Source organism: Dipodomys ordii, unplaced genomic scaffold, assembly GCF_000151885.1.
Source record: "Dipodomys ordii isolate 6190 unplaced genomic scaffold, Dord_2.0 Scaffold85, whole genome shotgun sequence".
Taxonomy (NCBI): Eukaryota; Metazoa; Chordata; class Mammalia; order Rodentia; family Heteromyidae; genus Dipodomys; species Dipodomys ordii.
In genome coordinates, this window is record NW_012267301.1 from 5,264,746 (window position 1) to 5,284,002 (window position 19,257).

Below are 19,257 nucleotides of genomic sequence, written 5' to 3' on the forward strand. Positions count from 1 at the left end.
ACAGAGGGGTTACAATTACATGAGCAAGGTAATGAGTACATTTCTTATCAAGCATTGTTGCCTCCTCCTTTGTTTCCCCTTCCCATCCCTTCCCATCTCCCCCCCCCACCTTCTACCCCCACCCTCTCTCTCCCCTTCTCCCCTCCCTGCATCAAAGTTGTAAAGTTCATTTTTCGACATAACATCTTGTACATCTCATTGTTGCAATGGGTCCACCTGTACTACTGTACATTTTTTACCTGTGATTTATCTGCTAAAATCTATTTAGGAGAGGAATTGTTCAACTGTTAGAAATGTGATGAAAATACTGATAACATGATGAAATACCAGCACAAATTAGCAAAGAGAAAGACCCAAGCCATGGATTACTTTTGAAAAAATGGCAAGAGAATTATTGTTTTGAGCCCTCTTGTACATTTATTATTATTGTTGTTGTTGTTATTATTATATGAAATATATTAAATCAGAACTTTGTGCATTCTACTGAAGAGTGTATTTTTAAGACTCTTCACAACACTTTTCCCTTTTTTTTAAAGTATTCTAACCCTAGAAAAGCATATGAAAAGAATTCTAACTAAATGATTCAATCCAAGAACCCATTTACAGTTACTACTCAATTCTCACCACTTAACCATCAAATTGTCCTCTGTCTCCATATATTAGATTGTGTAAAAGTAGGTGGTCTGGGCATTTGGAGGTCACCGTACAGGTGACTTCCTTTTCAACCCCATTCTTAATGGCCAGAGCATCAGTCAATCATCAGTTATTGACATGGAGGAGATAAGGACAGAAGGCCACGTATATTCTGACAAACAGAGCCTGCAGGATTTGAAAGTCCTAGGCTAGGGGCAGGGCATTGAATAACTAGGTTAGGTTTTGGTGAAATCAGTGCAAGTTCTCTGCAGATTATAAGGAGGTTCTAGAAACAGGAGAGCCCCAGGAGGAGGTGCCTATAGCCACTGGGGCTCGGGGATCTGATTGGCCCTACGGTAGAAAGGACTTGTCCAAACAGTCAATATCTCTTCCTCTTCCCAGGGCTTCCAGAGCAGCAGTTGAAGACGCCTTACCAAGGAGCAGCACCACGCTGTAGATGCTGAGACCTCGCACCTCAGGATAAGAAACAGTACCATGGCAGTACCCGTTTGAACGGATTAAAAACAACAGACTCCATTTAGAAAGGGGAAAAAAATGTCCAAGAAAGGGCGAAATAAGGGCGAGAAGCCCGAGGCACTCATTGTCGCCCTTCAAGCTGCCAATGAAGACCTCAGGACCAAGCTCACAGACATCCAGATAGAGCTGCATCAGGAGAAGTCCAAGGTGAGTGAGGGTTCTTTGCAGCCATGGCCTTGGTAGGTGCAGGCACTGGCCATGTGTCTGCACAACAAACACAGCTCTGTGCCCCATCCCCATCCCAGTCAACCACCAATTGCCAGAGGCAATAACCCCTGTGTGCCCATGGAGAGAGCTAGTGTGTGGAAGGGTTGGCTGAGCAGGATTAGGACAGAAAGTAAGATGCACGCTAGGCAGATCCCTGCCTTCTCGGGATGCCTGGGCAAGAATGCCTAATACAAACATTGAGATGCTACCCCCTCCCTACCATTACCTCTGACCACAACACCAAATAGTTGTACAACCTTGAAAAAGGACTACCTTAGCCTTTGGAGAATATCCCCTGTAAGGTTCAGAGCAATTCCTCAAGAGTACACTTCATCTTCTCTTTCCACTCCTCACATCCATTGACTTCCTACTTCCCTCTCAGTCAAAGGAATCTACCACCCCTATATGATACGACTTCCTGTTCCTTCTTTTATTTGTTTCTTATTTTAGGGGGGAAGGGGACTGAACTTGATTGGAGCTTGAACTTGATCTAGGTGCTTTTCCGCTCAAGCCTGGTATTCCACCACTTGAGCCACATCTCCAGTCCAGCTTTTTGCTGATTTGTCAGAGTCTCATAGACTTTCCTGCCCAGGCTTGCTTCAAACCATGATCCTCAGATCTCAACCTTTTAAGTACAGGTGTGAGCCACTGGTGCCTGGCTCCATTCCCCACTGGAGCTCATCACATAACATCTTTTCTTGATCATGCTGCCACTGGCTTTTTGCTGGATCAAGAGTAGTATGCTAATTACATTCATGGAGTGGTCCTTGTTTTCCCCTAACTCAACATTTGCTCCTTTCTCCACCTCCTTCCAGTAGCTGCTCCTAAGCATCATTCAACTAACCTTCATCTCTAAAACACACCAAAACATACCACTTCCTCCAATTATCCTCACACTCTTTCCTCAATTTGTATTACAAAAATGTATACATTTATTTGCTTAGGGTTTATCATTCCTATTCAGTATTGTCTCTTTGAAACTTGGAACTTAGCTTATTTCATATCTCCATAGCCTAAATAATGCCCAGAGGTTAAAGATGAATGTACATTTGTTGAATAAATGGAAAAATGACTGGAAAGTGTCTTATTTGTTATAGTTTATTTTCAGCATCATTAAAATACTGCTACTATCCCTTGGGGCTGTGAAGAAATATAATTACATAAACACACAAAGTACTTACACGGCATAAATAAGAATATTGATAAGTGCTCAGAGAGCTGCCATGCCAATCCTAAACTTTCCAATAATTGTGAATATTTATTTCTATTCCTTGTAACGTTCTCTAAATTTGACTCCGTTGCTAAATCTCATCTGTTTAAGGGATATTCTTGCATAAATCTCAGCATGACAGGGTAAGCATTGAGTAACTCACTGAAGAAAAGTATTTTGAAATATCCAAAAAATGTAAGACTTTTCTTTTTGCCTGTACTAGGGCTTGAACTCAGGGCCTGGACACTGTCCCTTAGCTTTTTGCTCAACAGAGGCTCTACCACTTGAGTCACAGTTCTACTTTCATATTTCTGGTGGTTAGTTGGAGATAAGAGTCTCATGGACATTCCTTCCCAGTCAGCTTTGAACTGCAATCCTCAGATCTCATCCTTATGAATAGCTAGGATCACTGTCATTAACCACTGGTGCCTGGTACATAAAACATTTTTCTTCTCTAAAATGAGAAAATCATGTCAGCCTAAGGGTTCCTCTTGATCATCAAGCAGTACATCACACCAACAAATATCCTTATTCCATGTTCTCTTCTTTTTCCTTGACACAACTATTAATTTGTGGTCCCCCCCAAAAAAATCTACCTGTCCCTATTCAGCAATAATCATAGTGTCAGGGATAGCTCAGGTAGTAGGGTGCCTGCTAATGAGCCAAAACATCAAATGTCTAGCTCAAGTCTGATCACCAACCAAAATAATAATAATAATAATAATACATGGTGTCTACCTGTCCAAAGTCTATTGTTTCTCATTTCAGCTAAGCCTTGGCCTTGGACAAATAAACCCCACTGTAAATTTTATGAAGAAAGTGCTTTACTTTCCATGGAGCAAAAAGTAACATGATCTCTTTAAAAAAAAAAAACCTGCATTACTTTGTGAGCCGGATGTTTTAGGCATTTTTTCTCTCTCCTTGGAGACCAGTTTGAATGTCACAGTGTCTCAACTGTAATGCAGATGACGGAATCTGTTCTTCCACCATGTGTCTCTAAGTACTGCCATGCATGTGAATAACCTGGGACTTAGGGGAGGGTGGCATTCCTGAGTCCACCTGCCTTGGAGCTGCTGCTAGAATGGGCAGGGGCAGGAGCAGGACTTAGGGTTCTGGCAGATGTAGGTGGAGGGTTATTCCCAGCTCTGGGGTTCACAAATACTCTCAGAGGAAGATTCCCTCCAGTTCTTGCCACTTCATCTCATTGGTTTGAGCTTTCCCAGAGGCAATGATGTGCTTGAAGGAAGCCCGAGTCGTCTAATTTTAGTAGAGGCAGGATGACAAATGACAAGCAGAGGAGTCAGATTGTCCATGTGGAGACTGGAAACCCTAATGCGCTGCTGTTGGACAGAAAACAAAATCATGAGATTTTTAGAGGAGCAGGGGCCCTGCAGACCCCACTGTGCCCATTTCCCACACATTCCAGCCTTTTTTAAACGGGTAACCCTTAAGCTTCCCCAAGGCTGCTTGTCTCTCTGGGACCTGATACTAGGTCTGCAGGCAGGTGTCATTGTCTCTTCCCCTGACAAGACTCTGACTCAAGCTTCTCATATATGAACACGGCCTTATCCTTTCTTCTCTTGCTCCCTCTGTCTCTCTTCTTTTCAGAGACAGTTAATTACAATCCCAGCCCAGGAGCTAGAGCAAAGCCCAGCTGCCTGTCTGCTGCGGTCCCCTAAGAGCAAAGGGAATCTAGAGGGCAAACAAGTCATAAAGCCGTTTCATTATGAATAAATATGATTGCGTTTCTACCGGGCCAGGCTCTTGGAGAGAATAGGATCACTGCCAAGATAGGAATTTACACTTTCAGTTTGGCTCTGAGGCGCTGATGGCAAAATGACAATTCCACCGCTGGGAACAGACTAAAGAGTCGGAGACCTTTAGAGTGACGGGCCATTACTCATTTTTCCAGTCAGATAAATAATCTTGTTGATATTTACAGAATGTGCAGCATGCACAGAACAGAGCCAGAAGTGATTTAGTTGATCATATAAGCAGCAACTACTGACTGAATGTTTAATATCTGTCACACACTCCTAACAAGTCCACATCTGGTCATAATCTCAGCTCGTACACTCAGCACTCTGAGTATCCCTGCTCAAATTCTGAAGCCACTCAATGTCTATTTTCCTGTCCTCATCTTTCAAGTAGGACTCTAGTGTATCTATTTGTAAGATTGAGGGGGAAGATTTTTATTAAGTGCCTTAATATGGTCATCTCGCTTGACCCTGTTTACTACCCTCCCAGATGGGCTTAGCTGCTATTTCCATTTTACAGATGAAGCAACCACCTGGTGTATAGGAAAGGCTCCAAATGACTGAACTAATGAACTGACTTGATTTAAAGGAAAAAAAGAAGGATTTTCTGACATCTCTGAAGCATCAGTACTGTCAAGATACTTATTTATGAGAGAAACCTTATGTTTGGGTGAAGAAAGGATGCCTACCTAGATCTACCTTTTCCTGGGACCAGCACTAGGACCCATTAACTTACAGTGTTTTTCTGTTTGCCTTAATTGTGAACATGGTGAAGCCATGATCCAAAATCCTGTGTGTAGGAAGACACAGGGCTTGCTGTGAGATGTGACATTCATCCACTGCATTCCCCCATAGGTCTGTACTTGCCCCTAGTGATGGTTCCAGTGGCGGTGAGCAATGTGGTACAGTAATGGAGTGGGAGGAGATAACTAGATTCCCGGAGTAGAGGCTTCAGGAAGCAGGCCTAGATTTCAGGGCCTAGATTTCAGGTGGAGGATGGGACATGGAGTATTGAAGCAGATCTTCAGAATACAGAGCAGCTTGACACAGTGCTTTACAACCGAGGCTGTGTGTGATCACTCTTCTGATCTCAAACTTTTCATCTAATTGGTTCCCAGCAAGAGTAAGCAGAGGAGCCAGAATAGACTCTTCTTGTAGAGAGTGGAGATCAAGACAGTTCTGCTCTTCCTATGGTACCCAGGGCCCTCTCCAAAAGCCAGCCCTCTTGGTTACATTCACAAAGCTTCTGACTTGGAGGCCTAGATTTGGAATGAGGCATTTCTTGCTATCTGCACCTTTACTTAAACTTTCAGGAAGAATAATTTGCTGAAAGCAAGAAATCCACCAAAACTCTTTGTGCTCTACCAGGTTGCTTAAGGCTTCTCAAAAGCAACCTTCTGGCCATGGCAGGTTTTCCCTTCTCCTCCTCTCTTCTCCTGCTTAACATCTCTTTGGCATCCATGAAAATGCTCAAGAGCTTCTTGTGGATTTGCTTTCCAGGAACATTTAATACAGATAATCCAAGCCAAAGTGTGGTTAGCTTGCCTTGCCCTGATAGCCTCTCAGCCTCTTCTTACTTTTGACTCAGCTCAGTTTTTTTTTGGGGGGGGGGGTCCGGTTGTGGGGTCTGAACTCTGGACCTGGGTACTGTCCCTCAGCTCTTCAGCTCAAGGCTAGCATTCTACCACTTGAGCCACGGTGCTACTTCCGGCTTTTTTCTTTTTGCTTATGTGGTGCTAAGGAATCGAACCCAGGGCCTCCGGCATGCAAGGCAAGCACTCTACCACTGAGCCACCTTCCCAGCCCCTCAGCTCAGTTTTAAATCTTAGATTTCTAAGTTCATAGTGAAGCCCAGATCATCACCACCATTATCTTGGTAGAATTTACTCTGGCGTTTTGAAAGGCCAGACTAGAATTATGATGGAAGAGACACATACATTGTGAGACCCATATATAGCAGCCATTATTCTCTTCCTTCAGAGTGTGACCTTTCACCAGCAGGATTAAGTTTTCCTAGTGATCATTTTGTTCTATAGGACCTCTACAGGAGAAGAAATCTGAGAATTATTGGTCAATGCCTTGCTCAGTGTCCCCTTCTTTTATTCCTGTTGTACCCCAAACCCTACTTCTTATCCTCACATGGACTCAAAGTATGTTTTAAGAGTCTATGTCAGGCTGGAAATGTGGCTTAGTGGTAGAGTGCTTGCCTAGCATGCAGGAAGCCCTGGGATCGATTCCTCAGTACCACATAAACAGAAGCCCGAAGTGACACTGTGGCTCAAGTGGAAGTGTGCTAGCCTTGAGCAAAAGATCAAGTACAGTGCCCAGGCCCTGAGTTCAAACCCCCCACAAATAAAAGTAAAGAAAGAGTCTATGTCACCAGTGCTAGAGAATGAACACACCCTAAGGAAATCTATTTTCCTTAAGCATACCTTTTCATTTGGAAAACAGTGGCTACAGCTTTAATGAGTAGGAATTGTATAATAATATGGGTTGTTGGTAGTATTAATGTAACGTTGTATAATGTAGTATTACTGTAGATGAAAATATTTATCAAAATTATCATTATAATATCTACCAAATATTAATAGTTACAAACTTGCTTTTGGCCCAGAGTCTGTGTGGATCCTTTCTACAGCCATGAGAGAATGATGCTATCCATCCTAATAGGCAAATGAGAATGCTGGAGCTGGCAGAGGTGAGGCGGTGTGCCCAACGCTTCAGAGTCAGCAGGGAGACTGGGCGCTGACCCCTACACACCTGGCCCCTGGAGCCCCTGGGCTTCCATCTGCCTTCCCTACTTTGTGCCTGTATTTCTTCTGCTCCTCTCCTTCTATCTGAAATTGGGATGAAACAAACACAACCTGTGTCATTCCAGGGTTAAGTGGACTGAAAAGTAGAGTCTATTTGAAAGGTGACCAACTTACAGTGAGCTCTCATAATAGCTAGCAATTGTATGATTAAGCTGTTTCTTTTTTCCATAAAACCTCTCCATTCATCACAGCATTTCTTGCTGTTACTAAATAAGTTTTTCCACTTCAAAATAGTACCATCAGTATAATTTCATAAGGCAATACTTCCTTTTGTATATTCATCTCAAGATTTGTATTAAGGTATTTGTATCTATTTAAATCTAGTAGTCTAATCTATACTGCTAATAATTTTCAGAAAAAAATACTATAAAACATTCAATTGTCTCTTTTGCCCAGCATTTGTAATCAGATTCTTTGGTTCTCAGTCATAGTTAAACACTTCCCTCAAGCTTAAGAGGGGAAAAAGTTATACTGAGAAATCCTGGGGAGGGACGGGATAGCATCAGTTTCCATGACAACCAAAATATGTAGACACAAGAAATGTCAGATATTACTGAGTTCTGTTGAATTTTCTTTGTTTTAGCCAATTCTCTTAAGATATGGATAAAAGGACCAGTGTTTGATCATATTGGTTTGTGTCTTTTGGTTTGGAACACTTTGTCAGCTCATCTTTATTTTTAATTAGTTTTTGTTCATCTTCCCTCCTGTTTCAGCACACAGAAGATCAAGGTTTACACTTTAAGAGAAATAGAAAATCATGAAGGATACAATCCTATGTTCCTGAAAAGAACCTGATACATATGATTTTTATCTGCAATGTCTCCTATTTTATCTAATTGCAATGCTACTTTGCAAATCCTTGTATTTTCCACTTCAAAATATTTATTTCCCCATGCATTATCTAATTTAACCCTAGAAAAATAAGCTCGGCAGGCATTTTCAATAAAATTTCATAGAGAGAGCAGATGATGGAATACAACTGTAAATTCATAATTTCTTATGCTTTCTCCTTCCTTCCTTCCTTTCTTCCTTCTTTCCTTTCTTTCTTTCTTTTTTTTTTTTTGGTGCCAGTATGAGGCCTTACACTCAGGTCCTAAGCATTGTCCATTAGATTTTATACTTTATCACTTCTCAGGTCCTAGGTGTTGTCCTTTAGATTTTATAGTCTATCACTTGTGCCACAGCTCTACCTCCACCTTTTTGGTGGTTAATTGGAAATAAGATTCTCATCATTTTGCATCTATTGAGATGATCTTGTGGTTATTGTCCTTGCTTCTGTTGATGCATTGAATTACATAAATTGACTTGCTTATATTGAACCAGCTTTGCACACCAGGAATGAATCCCACTTGATCACAGTGTGCGATTTTTTTTTTTTTTGGTTGGTTGTTGAATTCAGTTGGCCAGAATTTTATTGAGAAGTTTTGCATTGATACTCATCAAAGAGATGGGTCTGTAATTCCCTTTCTTTGATGAGTCCCTATCTGGTTTGGGGATGAAGATTATGCTGATTTCATAGAATGAGTTTGGTAATGATCTGTCTCTTTCAATTCCATTGAAGAGTTTGAGGATTATTGGCATGAGTTCCCCTTTAAAGGCCTTATAGAATTCTGGGCTTTTCTTGGATGGGAGGTCTTTTATTGCCATTCTATTTCATTACTTGTTATGTGTCTATTTAGTTAGTTTAAATCTTCTTAGTTTAGTTTTTATCAATATTTTCTATATTCTATTACATCCAGATTCTCCAATTTTAGCATAAAGGTTCACAAAGTATCAACCACTCGGAAAAGCAGTATGGTGGTTTCTCAAAAAACTGAACATAGAGCTTCCATATGATCCAGCAATTCCACTCCTGGACATCTATCCAAATAGCCACAAACCAGGCTACACTAAAGCTAACGTCATGACCATGTTTATTGTAGCATTGTTTACCATAGCCCAAATATGGAGCCAACCCAGCTGTCCCTCAGTGGACAAATGAATCAAGAAAGTATGGCATATATATACATACACACAGATACACACACACACATATATATACATACACACACATATATACACACACACATACAATGGAATTCTATGCTTCTATCAGAAAGAATTACATTGTCCCATTCATAAGGAAATGGAAAAATTTGGGAAAAATTATACTAAGCCAAGTAATCCAGACCCAAAGACACTTAGGCTGTATGCTTTCCCTCATTTGTAATAATTAGAATGTGCCTATTACTCTGCAAGTAAATCCAACGGATAGTAAAAGACAAATAATTATACCTGGACACGGTTAACTAAACAGCAGTCTAAACACTCATACAGTGAGAACAAAGGAGGATATTCTTAGGAGAGCATCACAAGGGCTCAATACCTATGTGCATAAGATCACATAAAATGATGCTGATCAAAATGAACTCCAAGAAATGGAAGCAAGAAATTTTTTTTTTTTTGGTCCGATCGTGGGGCCTGAACTCTGGGCCTGGGCGCTGTCACTCAGCTCTTCAGCTCAAGGCTAGCGCTCTACCACCTGAGCCACAGCATCACTTCCGGTTTTTTCTTTTTTGCTTATGTGGTGCTGAGGAATCGAACCCAAGGCCTTGAGCATGCAAGGCAAATTCTCTACCACTGAGCCACCCTCCCAGCCCAAGCAAGAAATATTTTATCGTACTTTTTTTGGGTTTTTTATTTTCTTTCCTTTTTTTACTTTGGTTTATCCCTTCTATCACTATTTTTTAAATTTCTGTACCCTTTGTCTTGTATCTAAGTTTATCTGATTTGGGGAGTGGAAAGGGAAGCAGAGAAACAGTGAGACAAAGGGTGAACCAGTTCAGCAATGAAACCCACTAGACACTATATTGGAAATGAACTATACAACTCGGGTGGGGGGAGAGGGAAGCCAGGAGGGGAAAAACTCGGAGAGAATGAGGGAGGAGGTGACACTGTTCAAAAGGAAATGTACTCACTACCTAACTTATGTAACTGTAACCCCTCTATACGTCACCATTACAATAAAATTTTTAAAATCTAAAAAGACTCATCATGGACTTTTCTGCATAGGCTGATTTTGAATCATGATCCTCAGTTCTCAACCTCCTGAATAGATAGAATTACAGGTGTGAGCCACAGCTGCCCAATTCCTTTCTTCACTCTTGTTACAATTTCTCATGTACTAGGAAGAATTTCTACAATTTCCCTTAGGAGCATTTTATCCAACACCTTGCATTATGACATTGTCCCAAATGTCCAATGTAAATAAATACATCATGATGAAATCAAAGGAGACTGTGTTTCTCTCACGTGAAGCAAAGTAATTTTTTCAATGTCTTATATAGAAGGTAAATTGAATTTCTATAGCATTAAAAGTTATTATTTAGGACAGCATTCAGCAAACTTTTCCTATAAAGGGCAAGGTAGTAAATACCTTATTTAGTCTCAGTGAGCTAGACAATCTCTATGATACTACTCAACTCTATTATGATATGAAGCAGCCTTGAGCAATAAGAAAATGAATGAGCAAGGCTGAGTTCAAATGAAACTTTATTTAAATCCATGGATTTGGCCTATGGGTCATTGTTTGTTCACCCTCTGGTCTGGAAGATAGCATCTTCTAGAATGATGGAGAACAAGATCTAGATTATCCTTACTGAAACATTGAGAGCAGCAGCAAACAAAGGCTATGTTAAGGGTTTTTGTGTTTTGTTGCAATATTGTACAGAAAAGGCCTTCTATACTAAGTATACAAATCTGTGTTCTCTAAACTGTGCAACAGGTGTATTATCCTCGCTTCTTCTTAGCTAGAAGAACATACTAACATTAGTCCTTTATTCCACATATGCTCTGGCTCCTATTGTGTGGTGCATTAGTTACCAGTGGATACATGGTAATGACTTCAAGACTGGAGTAAGGAATGAACAAACAAGTATAGAAGAGACAAACAAGCATAAAATAGTGATAATAATAACAGCAAGAAAGAGGACGATGAAGAAGAAGAGGAGAAGGAGGAGGAGGAGGAGAGAAGAAGAAGAAGAAAAAGGAGGAAAATCCAAGTAAAGAGATGTTTTGGTTGCTGGATTTGCAAGACAGGGGTAGTTGGTACCTAGCTGGGTCAGGAGGAATGAGCAGATCCAGAAAGGAACTGAGGGAAGGACAGAGCAATTGTAAGCCCTACCTAAGATACAACGTATGCCGTGTGCAGAAAACAGTAAAGTTCCCTGTGCCTGGAGTTCAGGTAGATAGGGAAATGGAGGGAGAAAACAGGAACTGAAACCTTCCCAAAGAGTCATGAAAGCTGAGCCTCAGGAAATCATGAGGCTTAGGTTTTGGGATTTTTTTCCTCTACAGCCTAAAGGAATCCTGTACAAGTTTTGAGCAGGTGTATAAATAAGAATAAACATAAGCTTTCAATGATACCCACAAGACACTATATTGGAAATGAACTTTACAACTTTGGGGCGGGGGGGGCAGGGAGGAGTGAGGGAGGTAGAGGAAGGAAGAGATCGTGGGAGAACAACAAAGGAAGGGGTAAAAATGCTCAACAAGAAACATACTCATTATCTTACTCATGCAACTGTAGCCCTTCTATACAGAATCTTTACAATAAAAAAAGAATAAACCTAAGCTTTACTAAAAGCACATTACCAATTATCTAGTTCACAATTAGTGGATTTAGGTAGCTCTGTGTTATTATTGTTATGATTATTATTGTTATTTATGATTACTTTTATTATTGCCTGGTTGTCTGTCCATTCCCTACTCCAGTCATGAACCTCATAGATGACCATTACCATGTACCTTATTGAACTTTAGTGAACCTTGAAGAACTCTACATTGACTTTGACTGAGATCATTGTAAATGCATTCCATTTATGTAATTAAGTTTCTTCCAGCAATAAATTTCAAAAGAACAAGCATAATTAGTTTTCATAGTACAGTTTATGCAATGCAATTTAGCCAAAATATCATAAATTCCACATGTGGCCCCCCATATACATGATTGACAAGTAAATTTTACATCCTTTCTTTCACAATATGTCTTCAAATTCCCAAGGGCATTTGACATCAGAGTATTCTCAAGTTAATCCTACAATACTCCAAGTGCTCACTGCAACAGTAGTCACCATACTGGACCACACCCCTCAGAGCATGTGAGAGGGGAGGCATCCAGGAAATAGCCTCAGGCCTAAGCTGGAGGTGAGATTGAGGATGCTCATTCACACTTGCCTAGCTTCTGCTTTTACCAAGTGCCTTGTGCTCCAAACTCTTTTAGAGAATCGTTGCTTTTTGTCTTTAAAAATAAGATCCGTAAGAGGTTATGTGGCCTTAGAAGAGTACTGTTCTAATTAAAGGTAGGTAAATCATTGAGGTAAGTAAAATCTCAGACAGTTCACCTTATAATTAGAATGATTTCAAAAGGACTTTGAATCTCAAACACTTATTTTTAGCTGAAACAGTCCTGGGGTTTGAACCCAGCCTCCCACTTGCTAGGTTGGTGCTCTACACTTGGCCTGACAGTTCCAGGGATGAAAAGACCATCATCAAAATAACCAGCAAAAAGTTCAGCTGGAGGTGTGGCTCAAGTGGTGGAGTGCCAGCTGAGCCAGCAAACCATGTGAGCATAAGGTTCTGAGTTCAAACACTACTACTATCCTCCGCTTCTAATGAAACCATTAGAAGCAATCATTATTAAACTGGTCAAAGCACTGGCTTAGAGTATAATAGACATATAGGAATGAGAGTGGAGAAAGAATGTAGAGAGGTCTATGAGTATGCAGAAATAAAAGCAGCCACTATAAAGTCTGAGAGTAGGACTCAAAAAAGTACAGGCTTTTGGTTTCATGCTTGGCTGCTGGGTAATTGGTGCATGCATGCATGCATTACCTTTGAGGATGGAGCTAGGTTTTCAAACTACCATGAAGTTGTGGCTATAGTGACCTGTCTTCATCTTCTAGTTCCTCATTCACAGCAAATCTCTGCAAAGAAAAGGAGGGAGAAGCATCTTTCATAATCTAATTTCAGGTACCAATTCACGTGCCTGATCACACTACCAAACTCTGAGCTCTCCAGAGATGCCCACATGTGTCAGTTTCTATCTAGTCAGGGTTGTAGAGTCTAAAAAAGCTCTCCAGGTGTTCTGCATTGAATTCTTCTCCACCAAAGGGAGACCCATGATAGAAATTGTCCCTATTTAAAAAAAAATCTATACCAATTGTCTGGGGAAGGGGGGTGGGGAATGAACTTTGTGATTGATGGGTCTGGGATTCTGGATTTCTGACAAGCTTCTTGTTCATCTGCAGATCACACAGGAATAATAAAGCCCGACAAGATCAAGCATCTGTCCGAGCAGCATTAAGATAAACCTTCTGTGGTGTTCCATCTTCTACACCTGATACCCATAGCTTGAAATCTAGGAATAGGTGATTTCCTTTCCTCTGAGCACAGAGTGGCCTAGAAGTTTTCAAAAGCGAATGAAGTTTCAGGGTCAGCCTGCCTTGCAAATCCTGCTTGGGAGCATATGCTCCCTTGGAGGCTCACTTCTTTTCATCCTCTCGCGTTCTCTGCCTTTAGGTGTCCAAGCTTGAAAGAGAGAAGACTCAAGAAGCGAAGAGGATCCGCGAGCTGGAGCAGCGCAAGCACACCGTCCTGGTGACGGAACTCAAAGCCAAGCTCCACGAGGAGAAGATGAAGGAGCTGCAGGCCGTGAGGGAGAATCTCATCAAGCAGCATGAGCAAGAAATGTCACGGACAGTGAAGGTGCGGGATGGAGAGATCCAGAGGCTCAAGTCTGCCCTGTGCGCTCTCCGGGATGGCAGCAGTGACAAAGTACGGACAGCGCTCACCATCGAAGCCCGGGAAGAGGCCCGGAAACTGTTTGATGCAGAGCGCCTTAAGCTCTTACAGGAAATTACAGACCTAAAAACAGCCAAGAAGCAGGTGGACGAGGCTCTGAGTAATATGATCCAAGCGGATAAAATCAAGGCCGGGGATCTCAGAAGTGAACATCAGTCTCACCAAGAAGCCATCTCAAAGATCAAGTGGGAGTCGGAGCGGGATATTCGGAGGCTGGTTAGTAGTTTCATCAGACCAAGGCAGAAACATTCTCTTTCCAGGTTTCAAAGATCCATGGGATTTGCTTTTGAAGGTGTTTCCTTGTCAGTAGGTTACAAACAATGCCTGTGTTTTGGAAGCCTGACCCCAAACAGCATAGATCAGTAAGTAGGGAGGTAGGGAGGTAAATAAACAGATGGATATCCCAAAACCCAAACTGCAAATGCAAGAGATTTGGGAATTACCCTTTGTCATAGTAGCACGATTCTCCTAGGCCTCTCTTGTACATGGAATACATAATAGTCAATGATTGCTCTTTTCCTGAATTCATGAACACATGTATTTAAATGTATTCTAAATGTTGAGCTATTCCATAGTCACCCCTTGTTCTGTGGATCCCATTGGGTGAGTTAAAGGAGCGAGGAGATATTTATGATTTTCAAGATGTCTGAAAATGGCTTCCACAGAGAACATTCTGAATGATTCAGCAGTATTTCTTTCTAAACAAAACACAGAGGCAAAAATCATGACTTAGGCTTAAAATAGAACTTTTCCACAAAATCAGCAAAGGGCATTCTAAACAAGAGCTAGTGTGCTATTTTCATTTTTCACGACTTACCTCAACCCCGTGCAGAGTTGGCTCTTTCCTTGTAATGTGTATAATTAAGAGCCATACAGGTCTTTCACCACACTCAAAGATAAAACAAGTCTAACATCTAAAAGCTCTAATGTCCTAAGTTGACATTGTCCAATTATTTTAGAAACAGTTATATTCATCTACATTCAGAAGTTTAGTATTAACTATATCTTAGGATTTATCTTAATAGAATCAATTCTTGCCTATTAGAATATACTTCATGCTTCCTTGGGAAAACTATGCTTTCCTTCTGTGTCTGCCAGTGCTAAAAGACTCTATTTTTGTACTTTGGATGGTATCTCTAAGGGGTCTGAAAACTAATCAAGAGTAACTTTCTTTGTACTATAATACAGTATGGCTATAAAATATTGCCAGTACCACACTTTGAGTTTTCTTTTTAACTTCCATTGGTTTTACTGCATTGCTTGACAGTAAAGACCAAACAGTGCAGAAATATTGATCTCTTGCCCTGCCTTTGGTTTTATGAAATGATGGTGGTTGAAGAAAAACCGGTCACGATTGTGAACTCTGGAGTTGCCAGGTAGGTAAAGGAAGTTTTGCAATAATACTTTTTGGGTTAATGGCTTTTTGTGTGAGTCAATATTGGGACTTGAACTCAGGGTCTTGCACTCCCATTGGGGTACTTTATTCCTGGCTGTTGCTCTACCACTTGAGCCATGCCTTTAGTTGTGATTAATTGAGATAAAAGACACTTCAATTTTCTGCCCACTCTGGCACTGAACCTTGATTCTCATCTTAATCTTATGAGTAGCTAGGATTATAAGCATGAGACGGGTATACCAAGCATGTTAAAGGCTTTAATGTATCAGCTATGAGTATATGACTCGTTGAGTTATAAATATGATTTCCTTTCATTAGCACATTGCTAAGGCAGACATGAAATCTCCTTTAATACAAACAGAATAACCACTTGAAGAATGGTTCAAAAATGTGGTGGTGAGGGGCTGGGAAGGTGGCTCAGTGGTAGAGCGCTAGCCTTGAGCTGAAGAGCTGAGGGACAGCGCCCAGGCCCAGAGTTCAGGCCTCATGACCAGACCCAAAGAAAAAAAAATGTGGTGGTGAATATATAATAGCATGAGTAGTTCTTTCAAGAATACACATGCACTTGTATTTCTTTTCTTCTTACTCAATCTTAAAGCCACTGAGATCCACTTTTGGAAACAAAGGGAATTCTAGTATAATACCCCTCAAGAAACAGACCTGTGGTTAGTTTTCAGTATTTTAGGTGAGAGTTCATACTGAGAATGACTATACAATTAGTACTGAGCCTACTCAGTACTAATTATTAGATATTCCACAGGAAACTATTATGGGAAATGGTAGAAAAAATGTGGGTAGTCTTGGAGCAAATATGACACATGGATTTGCAGAGCAGGCTTTAGAATTAAAAAACTGAACTAATGATCAGGCATTATCATTCACAAGCCAAGTGACTATGGCAAAGGTGTTTAAGCTTTCAAGTTCTCTGTCATCATCAATAAAATGAGGAAAACAGGGTGTACTGGATAGGATTATTATCAAATGATATAAGATGCAGAAAGATCTTGCTATAGTGCTTGAACTATAATTGAAGGCTTTACATTTTCCATTATGGTAATGAAGATGATTAGACTGGTAATTTAATGGTTTCCTAGCAAGTTCAGTAGATAGAGTTCATCAGTCCCCGCTAGGAATATGCACTGAAGCTATATTAAGCTGTCAGTATCACTGCACATGACAAATGAATGTGTTAACCTGATTCAAATAGCACTGGACTCAAATATTCAACAAGAAGTCAGAAAATACAGATGATATTTTTGTGCCAAATTAACGAGGCACTATCTTATTCCTTACCTAGTTATGAGATGATGGATACTACAGGATCATGTAGACTTTACCCAATGCCCTTCTGAAGTTTGTCTAAAATTTAATTGTGAGTCTTAGAATAAATCACTAAAGAATTTGTTTTTGAATATGTGACTATCTTAACACAATTTTGATTCCAAATGCTTTTTTCCTCTTTTCTCCTGATCTAAAGAGCACAAGGAAGATTTATACAAAGTTACTTATTAAATAGAGGAAGGCAATAGTTGATGGAGGAAAATAGCACAGGGTTTGTATTCATGTCCTCTCTTACCTTTGTTGTGAGTATTCACATAGATTAGGGTGAGAATATTCACATAGAATAGATGAGAAGAAATATTCTACCCAATGATTATCCTTTCTTCAAAATATAGTTTATATCTTTGTCCAAAGACAACAAAGAATTTTCAGTGGAATTTTGGTCTACAATGCCTGTGGCCTTGAGTTAAGAAGTGTCTTGATGCTATGCTTAGGCTCAACACGAATCAGTGTGGATGTCAATAAATATAGGCACAGATGTAGGAGGAGGTGTAATGGATGCTGATACTACCAGGAGTTTTCCAATCCTGTTCTAGTATCAACTGTGCTGTTTTGACAATAATGATAAAATGATTACTTACAACTGGATGCTCAAAAATTCTGAGAATGGAAAGAACACTATGTTACGAACCTTTGAAGGGACCTTCCTCCAAATTCACCATTTAAATGCCAGTATCTCGGAACTAGAAAATCTTTAGGGTGCCTTAGTTACAAATGGCCAGCTAATAATAGTAACTGGTCATTGGAATGAACTAGAAATGCTCATTCCCCCCACAAGAAAAGGTAATAAGCAATTTGTTCTGGGAAAACTTATGGTAAAATATATAGACTCCATCCTTATTAACAATAATCACCCAGACCATTTCATCCAAATTATTGATTAGAGACATCTATACTACAAATAGAAACTAAAAATGGAAACAATGTCTCTCCTTGACTCTTTTCCTAGGAGAGCCTTCCATTACACAGTGTTGTTCAGTGGTGAGTTTGATACACCTGTCATGTTCACGAATCAGAAGAAGTACATATCATTGTGAAAGTTAGCTTCCTGATAGCCTTGCTCAATAAAATTCCTTGGGTCTTATTAAATTCAGATGGATGAAATCAAAGCCAAGGACAGGATCATCTTTTCCCTGGAAAAGGAACTGGAAACCCAGACAGGCTATGTACAGAAACTCCAACTGCAGAAGGAGGCCTTGGATGAGCAGCTCTTCCTAGTCAAAGAGGCCGAGTGCAACATGAGCAGTCCCAAACGAGAAATTCCAGGAAGGGCCGGAGATGGCTCTGAGCACTGCAGCAGCCCGGTAAGTCTGTCTGCACTGAGGTTAAGAACTTCAGAGTCATCTTTTATTTAGCTGCTAAGTTTTACTTTTCACTTAAGCTCTTTTCCTGTTTACTACAAAGAAATCAATTCTACCTCCAAGTGTAAAGCCAGGCAGTACCTTGGGAGCAGGGGTTTCTAAACTCGTAGACAAGAAAGTGGTCTGGATTACATTAGTAGTTCACAGGAGAATTGCAGGTCTCTTCAAGTCCTTCAAAGATGTTTCTTAGCCAAACAAGGACTACTCAAATGTGAGTCTATTATAAGAATCATAAATTAAATGGAACTGTTTTTCCTTTTGTCAAGAATGGTCACTTCCTATCCTGTGGACAACTGGGTTAAAAAATTGGTACAGATTCTTATCATTTGCAACATTTGAAATATATACTTGCTTAGGAGAACCAACCATTTGTCATCAAAGCCGGAAAGCCTCGAGTCTGGTTGAAGTTGCCATTTATTTCCCTGAATTTTCATAATTTGTATCAGAAATTATTTTCAGAAGTACTACTAGAGATGCCAGCTTGTATATGATCTGCTATAACATTTTATACCCTTCAAATTATTTAGCTGCTAAAAAGATGAAATGTATTATTTAGGAACAGAGATGAGCTCCAAAGTGCTACTTAGAGCAAAGTAATGAATAATTCTTTGAACTGGTTTTCAGGATGTGTGTGTGTGTGTGTGTGTGTGTGTGTGTGTGTGTGTGTGTGTGTGTGTGTGTATGTGTATGTGTATATCTCCCAATAGGTGGTAGGAAGCACACTGATGCAGGATGTAGCAAATGTAAATCTCAGTTCTTTTGCTGACACCTACCACAGGGTGGTACAGATGCCAAGAGAAAGAGCCAAAGATCTGGATCTGTCATTAATTGTCTCCAGCTCTGTACAGTAAAGACTTTAGTAGTACTGTGTGAGTCTAGTCTATAAAATATTGAGCACACAAGTGGCATATAGTTCAATATATACTAAATTTTTTGTCTGTTGACATGAACCACATTACCTGGAATGAGTTGTGATTTCTCTGAATTCTACCCAGTCTGCTGAATCCTCTAGGATACTGCAACTTGCAGGATATAATGTAGATAAAGCTGCTCTTTCATTATCACAATGAAAAATGGTGATAAAATTGCCTGCCTATGATCATGATCATAACACTCCTGCAGTGTAGAGTTAAGTCATGATGGCTGTATATAAGAGGATTTA

General features: G+C 40.3%; 1 protein-coding gene across 4 annotated transcripts in view; it reads left to right on the forward strand.

The window, feature by feature from the left end:
* The window catches only part of Jakmip2 (janus kinase and microtubule interacting protein 2), a 172,888-nt gene that overhangs the window by 103,718 nt on the left and 49,913 nt on the right, over positions 1 to 19,257 (forward strand). For 3 of the 4 annotated variants that reach the window (XM_013025513.1, XM_013025511.1, XM_013025512.1), the window contains exons 2-4: positions 1,036 to 1,317; positions 13,716 to 14,213; positions 17,829 to 18,038. In XM_013025513.1, the coding sequence (XP_012880967.1) occupies positions 1,189 to 1,317; positions 13,716 to 14,213; positions 17,829 to 18,038 (837 nt within the window). In that variant the 5' untranslated portion in view covers positions 1,036 to 1,188. The remainder of the gene's footprint in view (positions 1 to 1,035; positions 1,318 to 13,715; positions 14,214 to 17,828; positions 18,039 to 19,257) is intronic. The other variant, XM_013025514.1, reaches the window with a different exon arrangement.